We start from the raw sequence: 14,506 nt of genomic DNA on the forward strand, positions 1-14,506 counted from the left end.
TGATCTAATGGGAGCTCACCAAGGCCAGCTGGACTGGGACTGAATGAGCATGTGATCAGACCGGATTCTCTGAATGTGTCTGACAATGAGGGCTGACTGAGAAGCCAAGGACAATGGCATTGGGCTTTGATTCTCCTGCATGGACTGGCTTTGTGGGAGCCTAGTCTGTTTGGATGCTCACCTTCCTAGACCTGGATAGAAGTGGGAGGGCCTTGGACTTCCCACAGGGCAGGGCACCCTGACTTCTCTTAGGACTAGAGAAGGTGGGGGGAAGAGGGGAGTGGTGGGAGTGGGAGGGAAATGGGAGGAGGGAAGGAGGTAGAAATTTTTAATTAAAAAATTTTTTTAAAAAAAGCCTAAGAGGCAGCTAAGGAAATCTGAAAGGGGAGAAATAATCTTACCACAGAAAGAGCACAACAATTGGTTATCCAATATCAAATGTCCTGAAAACATACATATGTGTAAGGGTATACAAACTGAACAGGCTGTATTTAGATAATCAGATATGGCTAAATATATGATTTATATTATTAACATAAAAAAGGAAAACATTTAATTAGGGCTCACTTATAGTTTCAGAAGTATAGTCCATTCTCAGCATGACAGCACATAGGCAGACATGGTACTCGAGAAAGAGCTGAGAGTTCCACATCCAGATCTGCAGGCAGGAGGAAGAGAGACAGCCTCCAGATCTGGCTTGAACTTCTGAAACACCAAAGTCCAGCTCCAGTGACACTCTTTCTCCAACAAGGCCACACCTCCTAATCCCTTCAAACAATGTCACTCCCTGGTGACCAAGCATTTCAATCTATGATCTTATTGAAACCACCACAGACATCAAATGTATTAGCAATACTCTACTCTTAAAATGAGCTGTCTCATCTATAGATGCATCTCATATAAGATTTTGTCTCACCTGGCCAGTTCTTTAATTAAGTTGGCAATGCGTCTTTTGTCTTCAAGGCATAAATCTTTCAGTGATGCACTCTTCATTCCTTCCTTGCAGAAATTCTAGAATAAAACATCTTGTTAGCTTTTTTTTTTTACTAAAAACAACTGTTAAGTACTTTCTGAGAAAGAATGCTCAGATGACATTGGAAGACACTGAGAATATCTGACACTGTAGCCAAGACTGTTTAAAGACATGAAGGCATTCTAGGAGACAGTAGCTGTAGATCTTTAAAAAAAAATCAGAATTTGGAAGGGACAGAGCTAAGGAGACTTGGAATTTACCGCTAGTGTTTATCACATGCTAAGAATGCGATAAGTACGTCTTACCTGTTACTCCATCTTATTTTCATAGCAGTGCAATTAGGCAGGCATTGTTTTAGTTCCAGATTGGCCAAGGTTATAACAGCCACATAACAGAATGGAGTGCAAAGATGGGCTGTGGTCTTAAGCACCATGCTACAATGTGGGAAGTCCTTCTGTCTATGTGTTGCTTCTATTGGTTAATGAATAAAGAACTCGCTTGGCCTATAGCATCTGAGGAGGAAGGTGGAGTTAGGTAGAAGCCATGAGTCCTCTGCCTGAGACAGATGCTGAAAACTTTACCAGGTAAGCCACAGCCATGTGGTGATATACAGAATAATAGAAATGGGTTAGTTTAGGATATGATTTTATCCAGAAATATGCTTAAGCTATTGGCCAAACAGTATTGCAAATAATATGGTTTTCTGAATGGTTATTTTGTGGCTGGGCAGCTAGAAACCAACAAGCAACCCTTCATATAACAATGCGACTGTGTTTTTTGTAGTAGAGTGGGTTTTCTCCAGTACTGTAACAACGTTAGAGGAGTCTTTAAACCCATGAAATTCAGGGCGTCAATGGGGAATCCTAGTCAACACAGAATTCTTGGTGCTATACATAGTTACAGGCTGAGATTTGAAACTGGGACCTCTGAAGTAGCAGCCAGTGCTCTGAAACGCTGGCCATTTCTCCAGTTAAGTCTCTCAGTTAAAATTACTGAACAAGAGGTGACATGTTAGTAAACGAAAGTTTACATCAGTAAGAGAAGTTTAAAAGTTCCATATATGGCATCAAGAATTCTCATGAATAGACGGAAAAGCAAAACACTTAATTCTATAATAGATATTGTATGGGTGTTTATATAAAGTTACAAACATATAAAACCAAACATTGCTGAAAAATCAAAATATATTGTTTTATTTAGGACAGGGTTCTGAAAACTACACCTGAAAGACAAAATTAGTTTACTATATGTTTGTAAATGAAAATTTATTTAAAAAAAAAAAAAACAAAAACCCACCAAGTAAATCATTTACAGAGTCCCTAAGATTATTTTCATGCCATGGGGGTAAAGTTGTGTAATTGAAATAGATTATTTTGGTCTGTAAGTCAAAGAGCCAAGTAAGTGAGTGGCATTCCTCCATAGACTCTGCTTGAAGTTTCTGCTTAACTTCCTGTTCTGTTTTCCCTTTTTTTTTTTGGACTATGACCTGGAACTATGTGCTAAATAAACCATTTCTTCCCCACGTTGCTTTTGGTCAGAGTGTTTAAACACAGCTTCAGAATAAAACTGGAAACTGTGCAAATGAAACAATATGACAGCTGAAAGAAGCGTAACTAGCTAATGGCTTTCATTTATGCCTTTCTGGGTGCACTGCAGTGCTCATACCAGCATCAACCAACAGCAGAAACACCGCAATGCACCATTTCTATTCCTAAAGCCATCTGAAAAGACACATCGTTCACCACCAAATCCTGTTCACTGCCAGACAATCATTAGTAATACATATCAAAAATGATTGTACATTAGGAATTGTAAAACACTTCCTGCAGCTAGTCTGACAGTAAATGTTTGGGTTATTTTGGGCTTTTGGTGGTAATAGCCACTACAGCCACTTTTGTGATTCTACAAAAGCAGTCATAGACAATACCTCAAAGCATAAGCCTACCCAGGGATTAAAAAAAAAAGCATTTACAAAACAAGCTGTTGTATAGCTGCTTCCTTCAAAATGAAGCACTATTTTTGAGGGACTAAAGAAGCTTACGTCTTCCAAGGCTCAGAAAGTGCACCTCACAAAGTTCTAAGAGCAGGACACAGTTTCTGAGGAGAGAGTTGCTGCCTACAAGTTGAGGAGGGACCTGCAGGGCATAACTGTTCTGAGTTGTCACCCATAGTGGAGTACATTTTGGTGATGTAGCTGCCTTGGAGTTTTGCATGCTCTTGTAAGTCATCCCAGTAAACTCACTGATTCACCAAGCCAGATTGAGTCTGTTGTCCTTGTCTTATATGGGATAGACAGCAGATTGAACAGTTTCTCCACACACACCCCCACCCCAGAAAATATCACACACCATAAGCAGAAAGAAGATTCTGCCCATAAACCGAGATTATAAACACTAATGTCAAACTTTGATTGAGGGAAGAAAATTTAACAATAGTTATAGCATTACAATAAATAAAGTGAATTTCATTTGAAATACAGCAGTTAAAACAAATGGAAAAAGACATACGCCAAAGGAATGTGCAGATACCATTATGAAGACAATGAAAAGGGCAAAACTAGTCAATGGCCTATAAAAAGCAAGAACTGTTGGCAGGGAGGTAGTTCAGTGGACAAAGAATGTTAGCACTGTAAAAGTCAGGATCCCTCAAGTCACATAAAACTAGGCAGGCAATGGTGGCCACCTCGATTCCCAGCAGTTGGAAAGCAAAGACAGAGGATTCCTTGAGAAAACTAGACTAGCCACTGGATATCAACGTGATATCCTGCCTCAAAAACGAAGTAGAGAGGAACTGAGGAAGAAACTTGGTGTCAAGTTCAGGCCTTCATACAAACAAATATGAATACATGGATAGGCACAACACATATATATGCAAAAAAGATGACAAAAATAAAAGAATAATAAAGAAAGAGGGGCTGGAGAGATGGTCAAAGGTTAAGAATGCTTGATGTTCTTGCAGAAGACCTGGGGTCAATTCCCACCACACACAAGATGGCTCACAACCATCTGTAACTCCAGTTCCAATGGATCCCATGTCCTCTTCTGGCCTCCTTTGGTACTAGACACACATATGTGCAGGCAAAACACTCACACACATAAAATAAAATAAATCTTTAATACATCAAGAGTTTTTCTGCAATCCCAGTATTTGGGGGTCAGAGGAAAGGAAATCATGAGCTCAAGGTCAGACTCAGTTACACAGCAAATTCAAAGCCTAATTCATATATTTGAGGCACTGGTTCAAAACAAACCAAAAATGTTTAGTTTTGTTATTCTAAAATACAGAACAAAACAAACTCTAAAAAATTTCAATGACATTATTTTCTAAGTCAAAGTCATAAAAATGCAGACTGATTTTCCTCATATAAGCTTCATTCTAATATGAAAGTATCATAAATCAACTAATAAATTTTGAGAAATAAAAACATAAACAATACCTAACCAGAAAAATAGTGAATTTGACTTACTCATGAATTCCAGAAAAGGGGAACAAGGAAAATTTAAACCTTTTGAGACACAGTAAGATAATACATTTTCTTAGCTAAGGCTTAGAGCACATCTATACATTTTAGAGCAAAACTCTCAAGAAGTCCAGATGCTTTATGTTGATACTTAGCACTATCAAGGGCCACAAAAGGTTTGTGTCTTCTACAGATACAAACAGGCCGTCTTTTAAAGGTCTTTGTGTCTTATTGAGCAGTATGTATAAAACCCAAGAAGCTTAGGAGACAGCTGAGACAGTAAAGTGTCTGGATCTCGAGCATGAGCATCTGAGTTCAAATGAGGACAGAGTAGCACTTGCCTGTAACTTTGCAACTAGAGGGGTTGTAAAGGATGGAGACTGACCATGGCGAGCTCTGGGTTCAGTAAGAGACCTGTGCTATAAACAAAAGACAACCCCATTCCACCCCACCCCACTCCACCCGCAAAAAACCAACAAAGTAGAGTGTTAGAGGAGTAGAGGATGAGGAAGATACCTAACTTTGGCTTTCACACATGCACACACATATGTACACATGTTCACACCCACCACTACCACCCACCCCAACTCATGCACACGTGTACACACACACACACACACGCACATACAGAAAAATAAGATTACTGACCTGTTCAGCTATCGAATCTCCCGCACCTTTTAAAGACTCCATGGAAGCATCAGTCACCCTGGAAGCCTTAACTTTAACATCAACTTTTGGATTTATCAACTTGAGTCTTGATCTTGTATTTCCTTCTGTAGATATTCCTAAGAATGTTCATTAAACAAGACTTCAGATTTGATCTTAATCTTTTCAGCTTCCCCATATTCCCCAGTAACCCTCTCTTGGTATCATGTACTTTATGGAACCTGATGAGAAAAAATTTATAAATTTCAATTTAAAGTGTGTGTGTGTGTGTGTGTGTGTGTGTGTGTGTGTGTGTATGCTTGTGTGCACATAATCACAAAAAAGTAACATAGAAAATGGGATAATTCAGTTAGGTGCTGTAAAGATTTCTAGATCACATTAACAGTGATAAGTTACAACATATTGAGATGACATGGGACATCAAGAAACAGTTGGTTTTTACCCTGAGTACCTTCAATGATTCTGCTTGACTACTCATCCAATTGAACAATCAGTAAGCATAAAGACTTGTATTTAATCTAGATCAACTTTTCATATTTTCTTTTAAGATATGAGATGTAAATTTTCAAAAAGAATCTCTTTTCTTTAATAAATTACACATTGTATAAACCATAAATGCTGACTTTCCCAGCCAGACCCTAAGAACCAATATTTCAAATCTTAAGAGGATATAGTCAAATTTTCACAAATATTTGTTCTTTCATTATGTAGAAAATGAATTGTTTCATATCCAATTGCACATACAAGGTTGTCCCAATATTTAATTTTCTCCTAACACGTAAGAAACAGCGGAAGTTTCAAGAACTTTAACGTAGATGTCATACCTGGTACATAAACTACTGATTGTTCTTCATCAGAAACTAGGGAGGAGAACATGAAGGAAAATACTATAAAACATCATGAAATATCCATGCATATCTGTAATAAATATTCACCTATTTTGAGCTGAGAATTTATAACTTACTTAACTTTAGATAGTCATAATCTTATGTGTAGAGAAGACACTGGAAGCCATGGTTCATGCATCATTCCTTCACACCTATTCCCAAATAGCATACTTTTGGGATACATGTTTTGCTATTATGTTGCTTTCTTTTTATGAAAGAAAGAGTTAAGCACCATGGAGGAGCTGACAGTTATTTTAGGCAGAGAGAATAAATAATTCCAAGACAGGCATTAGCTTTGAAGATTAAACAATGTTTCAGGGCAAATCAATCATGCAAACACAAAGGCAATGTTTATTCTTCTGTAATACATTCGGGAAATGTCCCAAGAGGCCCTTCTATAGAAGACATGGGAAAATTTTTAGAACAAAAAAAAAAGAACTATTTTGAATTTCAAAAGGTCTATAGCAAATATATATATATGTATATATATAAATATATAAACTTTTCTTCTGATAGTTCTTTTCCTGTAGCAAATATGTATATACATTATATGCACATATATTTTCATGTGCATGCAAATGTATGTGTATGTATATATTTGCTACAGATGTATATATACATATATGTATAGATGTATGTGTTTATAAATATATACATTTGCTAGAGAAAAAGAAACACCACAAAAAAAGCTTTCTTTCTAGAGGATCCTATTAGGAACTCTGCCTAAATCAAGATACATCTATATAAACCAACAATTTAATAACATTCCAGGCAAGAAGCATATAAATAATTTTCCATCCACACTATATACAAAATTCCAAATTTTTTAGTTTATAAAATATTTTTAAAGATTTCTAGACAAAACAGTTATTAACCACAGTTGTGTGAAAAAATGATGTAGTGGGTTCCATGACATATCCATAAGGTCAACATGAAGGTTAGTTCCAAAGTCATGATCATACAGAAGGTCCAGATTATGCTCTATGGGCTACTAAAAGAACCCAACCTATTGAACAGGGGAAGTAGATTTTATAGGGAGGAGGAGTTGGGGGCAGGAGAAGTGAAATGAAAATGGGAGAAGCACCAAAATACACACTGTATATGTATAAAATTATAATTTAATAATAAAGTAAATAGATACATATTTTAGCTCAGTATCAATCCTAGCAAGGGAATCTTTTTCTAGGGGATACTATCAGAATTGCCTAACAAAATGATAGGTTTGGTGATGCAAGCCTATTATTCCAGCTACTAGGGAGGCTGAGCAGGTAGAAACCAAGACCTGCTTGGACTACAAAATGAGTTTAAGGACAGTCTGAATTAAGACCCTGTCTCCAAGGAGGAGAGGGTGGGGATGTGAGTTGGATGAGGACTGGAACTGTAGAAGGCTTCCCTGGCATGAGATAGGCCCTGAGTTCTATCATCCACAGTAACAGAAAAGCAGGAACTCTCAGATGTCACGCTTGAGCTACTGGGTGGTTTCTTCTACAGCACAAGTACATGTGCTATCATAACTCTGAGATTTGGGTTGATTGGCTAGGTGGTGGTACAGACCTATTATCCCAGTACTCTGGGGAAGATGGCAGAAGATTAAGAGATCAAAGCCAGCCTCCACTACATGAAACCTTGTCTCACATAAAGAAATACCTACAGAAAGATGTTTACTGAATAATAAACACCCATAAATTTTCAATTTCATCAAACAATGTGGATGAGGTCTGACAGTATTGGAGAACTAGAATTACTACTGTTCCAAAGAAGCCAACTTTGACTTCACCAATAACCAATCTCAAACAGCTCTATGAAATGACATGGTATGGTCTCCTGAGCAACAGAAACCATTTTTTTTTTTTTACTTTATACTCTGACACACAGACTTTATACACAGTGGGCACTTGATAAATGTGTAATGTTTGAAATGTACTTGACAAAAACAAAAATAGGAGAAAAAATTCAAGACGATGGTTTAAACATGCTTCATAGAGCAGTGCTTTTAATTACAAGATAGATGCAGGGTGTTCTCCATAGATGTCCTGGAAAACACATTGTATTTTTTAGGTCATTCACAAAAAGCCTGCTCACAAATGGAAGAGAAAAGCCTGAGTCTAGAACTGGGAGCCTACTCAGTTTCAGAAGCTCAAACAAGCATTCTCCCTCTCTCTTCCTTCTTCAATCCTGACACACTTCTACCATTCTTACTCTCAGCTAATAAAGTTCCCTAATTCCTTAGGAAAACAAACTGTAAAGACCTTACCAATTTTCCCTTCTTGTACAGAAGAAGTGTTCACTCACTGATCTAAAGGCAAAGGAGCCCTTACACACACACACACACACACACACACACACACACACACACACACACAATTACTTTTTCTCTTTTCTCGCAAGGATATTGCTGCTGTTTTTGATCCTCCTTCCGTTTAAGCTATCATATTTTTTCTATTAAGTATTCCTATTGCATCTAAAGATGTACTACTCTTTTAATTTTTTCTTTAAATTTTTTGAAATAAGGAAAATAAATTCCTTAACCCTACACCCCCTCCAACAACTGCACTACATTCCATCTTTACAACCAAACTTCTCAGAAGAGACATCCCATGGTCTCCAATTCCTCCCCTCCTAATTAGTCATGAACCTATTCAATCAAGCTTTGATTCTACCAATCCAATAAAACTAGACTAAAACTCATACTGGTAAACTTATCAATTAATTCATAAGTTTCTTTGGATTTGATCTATCAGTAGCATTTGATATAAATGACCACTCATTAAAATTTGAATGTGAGATACTACACTCATAAATTCCTCTGCTTTTCTAACAATTCCTGCTCCTTTCCCTTCAACTCCTCCTAGACTAGCCATTCCTTGTCACTTTGCAGATCCCAGGGCCCCTAATTTAGTGGGTTTTTTCTTTCCTTATTCTACTGATGATCTTACTTGATTCTCCTGTCTTTAAGAACTATCAGTAAGTTGATTTCTACCAAATTAATCTTTAAATCAAGCATATCTGCTAAATTTAACACTGACAGATACATAAAAGATACCAGATTAAGTTAAGTCCACTACTGAAGCTCTTACTTGCACCTCAAAGGCTACCCCATTGGCTTTCCCATACTCCTAGCTGCCCAAAATGTGGAGTTATTCTTGACTTTTATTTCCTGTCTCACATTCGGGAAATTCTGTTGTCTTAACCTTTAACATATACCTACAGCCCAACAACTTCTGACAAACAATGGCACATAAATCCAAATCACCATTTCTCTCACCAGGATTATAGCCATCGCCTCCAAATTGCTCTCTCATTTCCATACAGAACTCCTCAACATTCTACTGTTTTGTGGTTGATGATGGTTGCTTTGTTTTGTTTTTTTCGGGACAGAGTTTCTGTGCGAAATAGTCCTACCTGTTCTGGAACTTACTTTGTAGACCACTCTGGCTGATCTTGAACTCACAGTGATTCACCTGCCTCCGCCTCCTGAGAGCTGGGATTAAAGATGTGAGCCACCACTGCCTGGCAACATTCTACTTTTTAAACAGAGGTCAGGATTAACATTTTAAAACCTTGTGTCATTCCTATTTAGAATAAATATCCAAGTATGTTCAAGGTCTATAACAGTATGTACAAGGTCTATAACAGTATGTACAAGGTCTATAACAGTATGTACAAGATCTATAATGCTCAAGAACTGATCCTTCCACCCTATCTCTCTCCTCATTTCTTGATACACTTGCCCTTCACTCCTATCGTCCCTGAATATGTCAATGATTACAAAAGTTCCCATGTTAGAGCTTGTGCACTTATGGTTTCTTTGGCAACATAGCTTTTCCTCCAAGCCTTCATACTTACTCATTATCTTTAGGCCTTTGGCCATATATCACTTTTTGGCTGAGGCCTTCATTGCCTAACCACACAGGGATTTAAACTGCACAATCCTCTCCAACTGTGATCCCTCCTTGGTCTTTTCCTACTTGATTTTTCTCTGAAGGATCTACTATTAGTAGATGCATGCAATTCATTTATTCATAGCCTTAGCCCATCTCTTTAAAATGTTAACACCAAAATAGATGATTTTCATGCTGCATATTCAATTTTGTATGCATTTCCAAACCAAAAAAATACCTAATATTTACTAAGCCATCTAAAAGGAATAAAATTGATACTTATTTTTATGAGGCATGAGTCCAACAACTCTAATATTAATTCCAACAAACATTTTTAAAAATAGCATTGGAAGTTGTCTCTTCCAGTAACATAAAACAGCCTATTGTCTCAGTAAGAACTCAAATATTTAACTTATATAAACTCTCCTAACAAAGCTATATTTTTTAGAAAGATCAAACAAAGGGTATACCAAATATATATTGAATCTGCATGCCAGCTTATTTCTCTATTTCGTTAGTTAGAAGTAATTAAACAAGAATTTCTTCAAGTTACAAAATATTCTCGTTGATGATAACAATCTACCTATATCCCCAGAAGGAAAGTAGTCATGGGAAGTCAGGGCAGAAGTGGTACAGAGGAACAAGTATGTGAAATAAACAAGCTAAGTATTGCTTACTGTTCTCTAATGTTTTGAATAATACATCATTTGCCACCAACACAGGTATATGTAATTATTATTTACTACAGAGGCTTTGAGGTCAATTAGGCTTACGTCAATGTAAAGTCTCAATCTATTTTTATTTGAAAACTCAGTGATAGAGATGATAATTATTGTAATGTTTTGAGCCACTCCTTTGTAGTTTACTTTGCTTATATTGTTATTAAGTCTGTCAATCCAGCAAGTGCACATTAGTAATCGAATTTAGATACTGTAGAAAGAGTATCCACTTCTAACACTACTATGAACTACATGGATTAGTAAAATGATAGATGTCCTTCTGTGTCTATATTGCTTTTATTCACTAACAGATAAAGTTCTTTCAGCCAGTGGCTTAGCAGAGTAAAGCTAAGTAAATGTGAACAGAGATAGAGAGAGAAAGTGGCAGCGTCAGGGAGATGCCACATAGTTGCTGAAAGAGACAGATGCCAAAATGCCAAAACCTTACAGGTAGGTCTCAGACTAGTGGCAATGCACAGATTAATAGAAATGGGTTAATTTACAAAATAAGAGTTAGCCAGGAATATGCCTAAGCAATTGTCCAAGCATGTTATAATTAATATAGTTTTTGTGTGATTTTTTCGGGTCTGAATGGCCAGGAATGAAAGAGCAGTCTCCGTTTACAAAATGGTACCGCACCACCTGAGGCATTGAACCCCAAAAATGGGAATCAATTGCAGCTTCTTTGTACCTGCAATTTTTTTGTTTGTTTGTTTTCAGATAGGCTCTCTTTGCTGGCAGCAAGCAAAGGCATGGCTCCATTAAAAGAAATCTTCCTGACTCAGCATAAAAAAAACCCAAAAAACAAAAAACCTGTTAAGAGCCAGCTTCCTGGTTCGGGTTGGCAGCCATGAACTGGCTTTTGAGAGGTCCTGCACTTAAATGGTGTTTGTGAGCAGCATGTTACAAATTGCATAATGGTCACAAAGACCTGCTGTGTTTCTGAAGCTGGGGTGATGAGCATGCCTCATCACTCTGCCACAGTGGGCAGAGCCAACAGGCAGGGCCATGGAATTGGTCCTAGTCATGCCCGAGTAGCATTAAAAAAAAAAAAGTACTCATGGTCAGAAAATGATTACAGATATGCAATAAAAACAGATTCAGACCAAAAAAAAGACTTCTAAATGGTTACAGTGTAGGATAAATGTTCATAGGCTTATGGGAGAGAAGAAAGAGTACAGAAAATCATAGATTAAAGAAGTAATGATAATTAAATATTAAAAGGTAACAGAGTAAAACAAAATAAGTCATGAAAAGATGGAAAACACACAAAGAGTCTGGATTATGTATATTATTGCATTTTATTTACATTTTGACTGCAGAGAGATGTTTGATTCTGGGAGCTGTTAAGTTAAATCAACCTAAAAGTATCTTGACTTCAAAATTTGGGTCTAAAGATATGTTGCTTTGGAAAAGAAGTTCTGCTTTTGTTTCCACAGATCCACAGAACATGAGAACTTGTGGATTCATTCCCTCCAGGCTAATGTGGTTCTATAAAACAATACCCCTGAAAGGTCTCCATAAACCATAAAAGTACTTCGCCCAACAAACAGCAGAAAGCAGTTTGGAGAAAACAATGCCCAAATTCACAAAATGATTGTTTGTAAATGTTTATTTTCATTTAAGAGGGGTTGATTTTAAATGACTAAGTACTCACAGTCAATCTCTTTCTCAAAAAAGGGGGGAATACAATATAAAGATGAATATTTAGCATTGGTATGGATCTTGGTTTATTGACATAGATTTAAGGTCAATTTATTACAGTGTGTATATTTCTGCTCTTGTTTAAGGTATTGTGTTTGTGCAGCTCATTTAAAAATATATAGTTAAGAAATAAAGATTAATGATAGTGACTTATAATAGTCAAACTTGTAGTTAGGTTTTCCAGATAAATATATTTAAATTAGATAGGTAATCTTCAACACTTCAAAGACCTACAGAATATGGCATTTAAAATGTTTTAAGAACTTAAGACTTTTCTCGACAATGAGATATGTCTGCTTCTGGCAGCATCAATAACTTCAAGAGAAAGATGGACATTGAAGAGTTTCCTTATGGACTATGCTAGCCATTTGGGCAAGAAACTGCTCTTGCCTGGACTGCTTGATAGTATGCTAAATGAACTGGACATGCAGGACCCACAGAAATAATTGCTGAACTTGCCTAAAAGTGAGACAGTTCTTCAGGGTTCCTGTTTCATGAAAGAGTCTGCCATTTTGCAGGACACAGGAGAAAATGACTGACAAACTACCAATGTAGTTGAAATAGTCTTTCAAATTTTCTGCTTCATGGAAAAGTTTGCCAGATACAATGGCCTGTAGGCTGAAGATGGATGTCCTAACTTTACAGAAGAACTGTGGGTGATTATCAAGGTAACAAAATGTCTCTGTCATTTCCAGAACTTTGGAAGTTGCTAACAATGCACTTCCTGTTTACTTAGGTAATATTATATCCTTCTGGGGTCTATGAAGAGTTGAAGACATATAGTTCTGGTTATAGTTTTCCTTAGTTATAATAAAAGATAAATTAGATATAAAACTTTAGATTCATAAAGAAATACTGTAACTGCAATTGTTGCTTGATAATTGTTTTGCTATATGTAATTTTACTATATTAAAGTTAAAACCTTCCTTTTAATTAGAAAAGAGAAGATGATGTGGAATGTTCTTCTGTATATGTGCTGCTTTTATTGGCTAATGAATAAAGCTTTTTTTGGCCAAAGGCTTAGCAGAGTAAAGCCAGATGGTAAATCTAAACAGCAATATAGAAAGAAAAAAGGAGTCAGGGAGACACCATGTAGCTGCCAAAGGAGACAGATGCCAGAATGCCAAAACCTTATAGACAGGCCACAGCCTGGTGGTAATATACAGATTAATAGAAATGAGTTAACTTAAGTTATAAGAGTTAGCGAGGAATATATCTAAGTGATTGGCCAAGCAGTGTTATAATTAATATAGTTTCTGTGTGATTATTTGGGTCTAGACGGCCAGAAACGAAAGAGCAGTCTCCATTTACAGTAAAGAAATCCACAATCAGCTGGGTGGTGGTGGCATACCCCTTTAATCCCAGCACTTGGGAGGCAGAGACAGGAGGATCTCTGTGAGTTTGAGGACAGCCTGGTCTACAAGAGTAAAATTCACAACCAAAAAACCCTGTGTTTTACCAGAAGATTTAATCCACAAATGCAATGTGGCATTCTCACATTAGATGCCAATACCTTGTGTCAAATACCACCACTGAATCATAATATGCAGAAGATACAAACAATTTCTTTAAAGATGATGATCAATCACTGATTGTTTGCTCTCTCATGATGAAAACTTCCAGAATTGAGAAATCTCTCAATTACATCTATTTAATCATTTAAGTGAAGCACTGAGAATCTTTTATTCAGCAAAGCAAAAGAATACCAGATCATAGGTGCATACCATTTGACTTTATCCAAGTGGGATTTTACTCTGGAGAGATCTGGGGAATAATCATCAATGTGTCAGGAAGAAATCAAGATCCAAAGACCTAATGATTCATATTTATCATTACATTTCTCAGCAAATAGCAACAATGTACATTTAACACAGCTGTAAGCCTTTGGAAATTTAGAATGAAAATATCAGATGCTGAGTGTTAATTGGTTATTATTGGAATAATAATATTGGTTATTGGAATAGGCTAAGGAAAAAAATCAATATCAGTAACTTCGCAATTCCTTTCTTATATCTGAATTTCTATAGGACCTAATTACCATCACACTTTCCCATACAACTTCAATTTCTCATTATTAGTGGATAGATGTGAATGCTCTACATTAACTATTCAGCTCATGAGAAAATGTAAATGGTAGGGAATATTTTATTTCTTCTATAAGAAATGATGAGTGTTACGACTGCATAAATGAGTACAAGGCAGCTAACAACAAGAGC

The 14,506-nt window shown here is 36.7% G+C and overlaps 1 protein-coding gene across 4 annotated transcripts in view; it reads right to left on the reverse strand.

Moving 5' to 3' along the window:
* The window catches only part of Kiaa1328 (KIAA1328 ortholog), a 300,949-nt gene that overhangs the window by 284,798 nt on the left and 1,645 nt on the right, over positions 1-14,506 (reverse strand). For 2 of the 4 annotated variants that reach the window (XM_048442598.3, XM_048442599.3), the window contains exons 2-4: positions 5,924-5,959; positions 5,082-5,218; positions 917-1,011 (exon numbers count right to left, since the gene is read on the reverse strand). In XM_048442598.3, coding sequence (XP_048298555.3) covers positions 917-1,011; positions 5,082-5,218; positions 5,924-5,959 — 268 coding nt within the window. Of the gene's footprint in view, positions 1-916; positions 1,012-5,081; positions 5,219-5,923; positions 5,960-14,014; positions 14,207-14,506 lie in introns of those variants that run through there. The other 2 variants (XM_085700039.2, XM_085700040.2) reach the window with 2 other exon arrangements.

Source organism: Myodes glareolus, chromosome 13 (genome assembly GCF_982192425.1).
Source record: "Myodes glareolus chromosome 13, mMyoGla1.1, whole genome shotgun sequence".
NCBI classification, from domain to species: Eukaryota; Metazoa; Chordata; class Mammalia; order Rodentia; family Cricetidae; genus Myodes; species Myodes glareolus.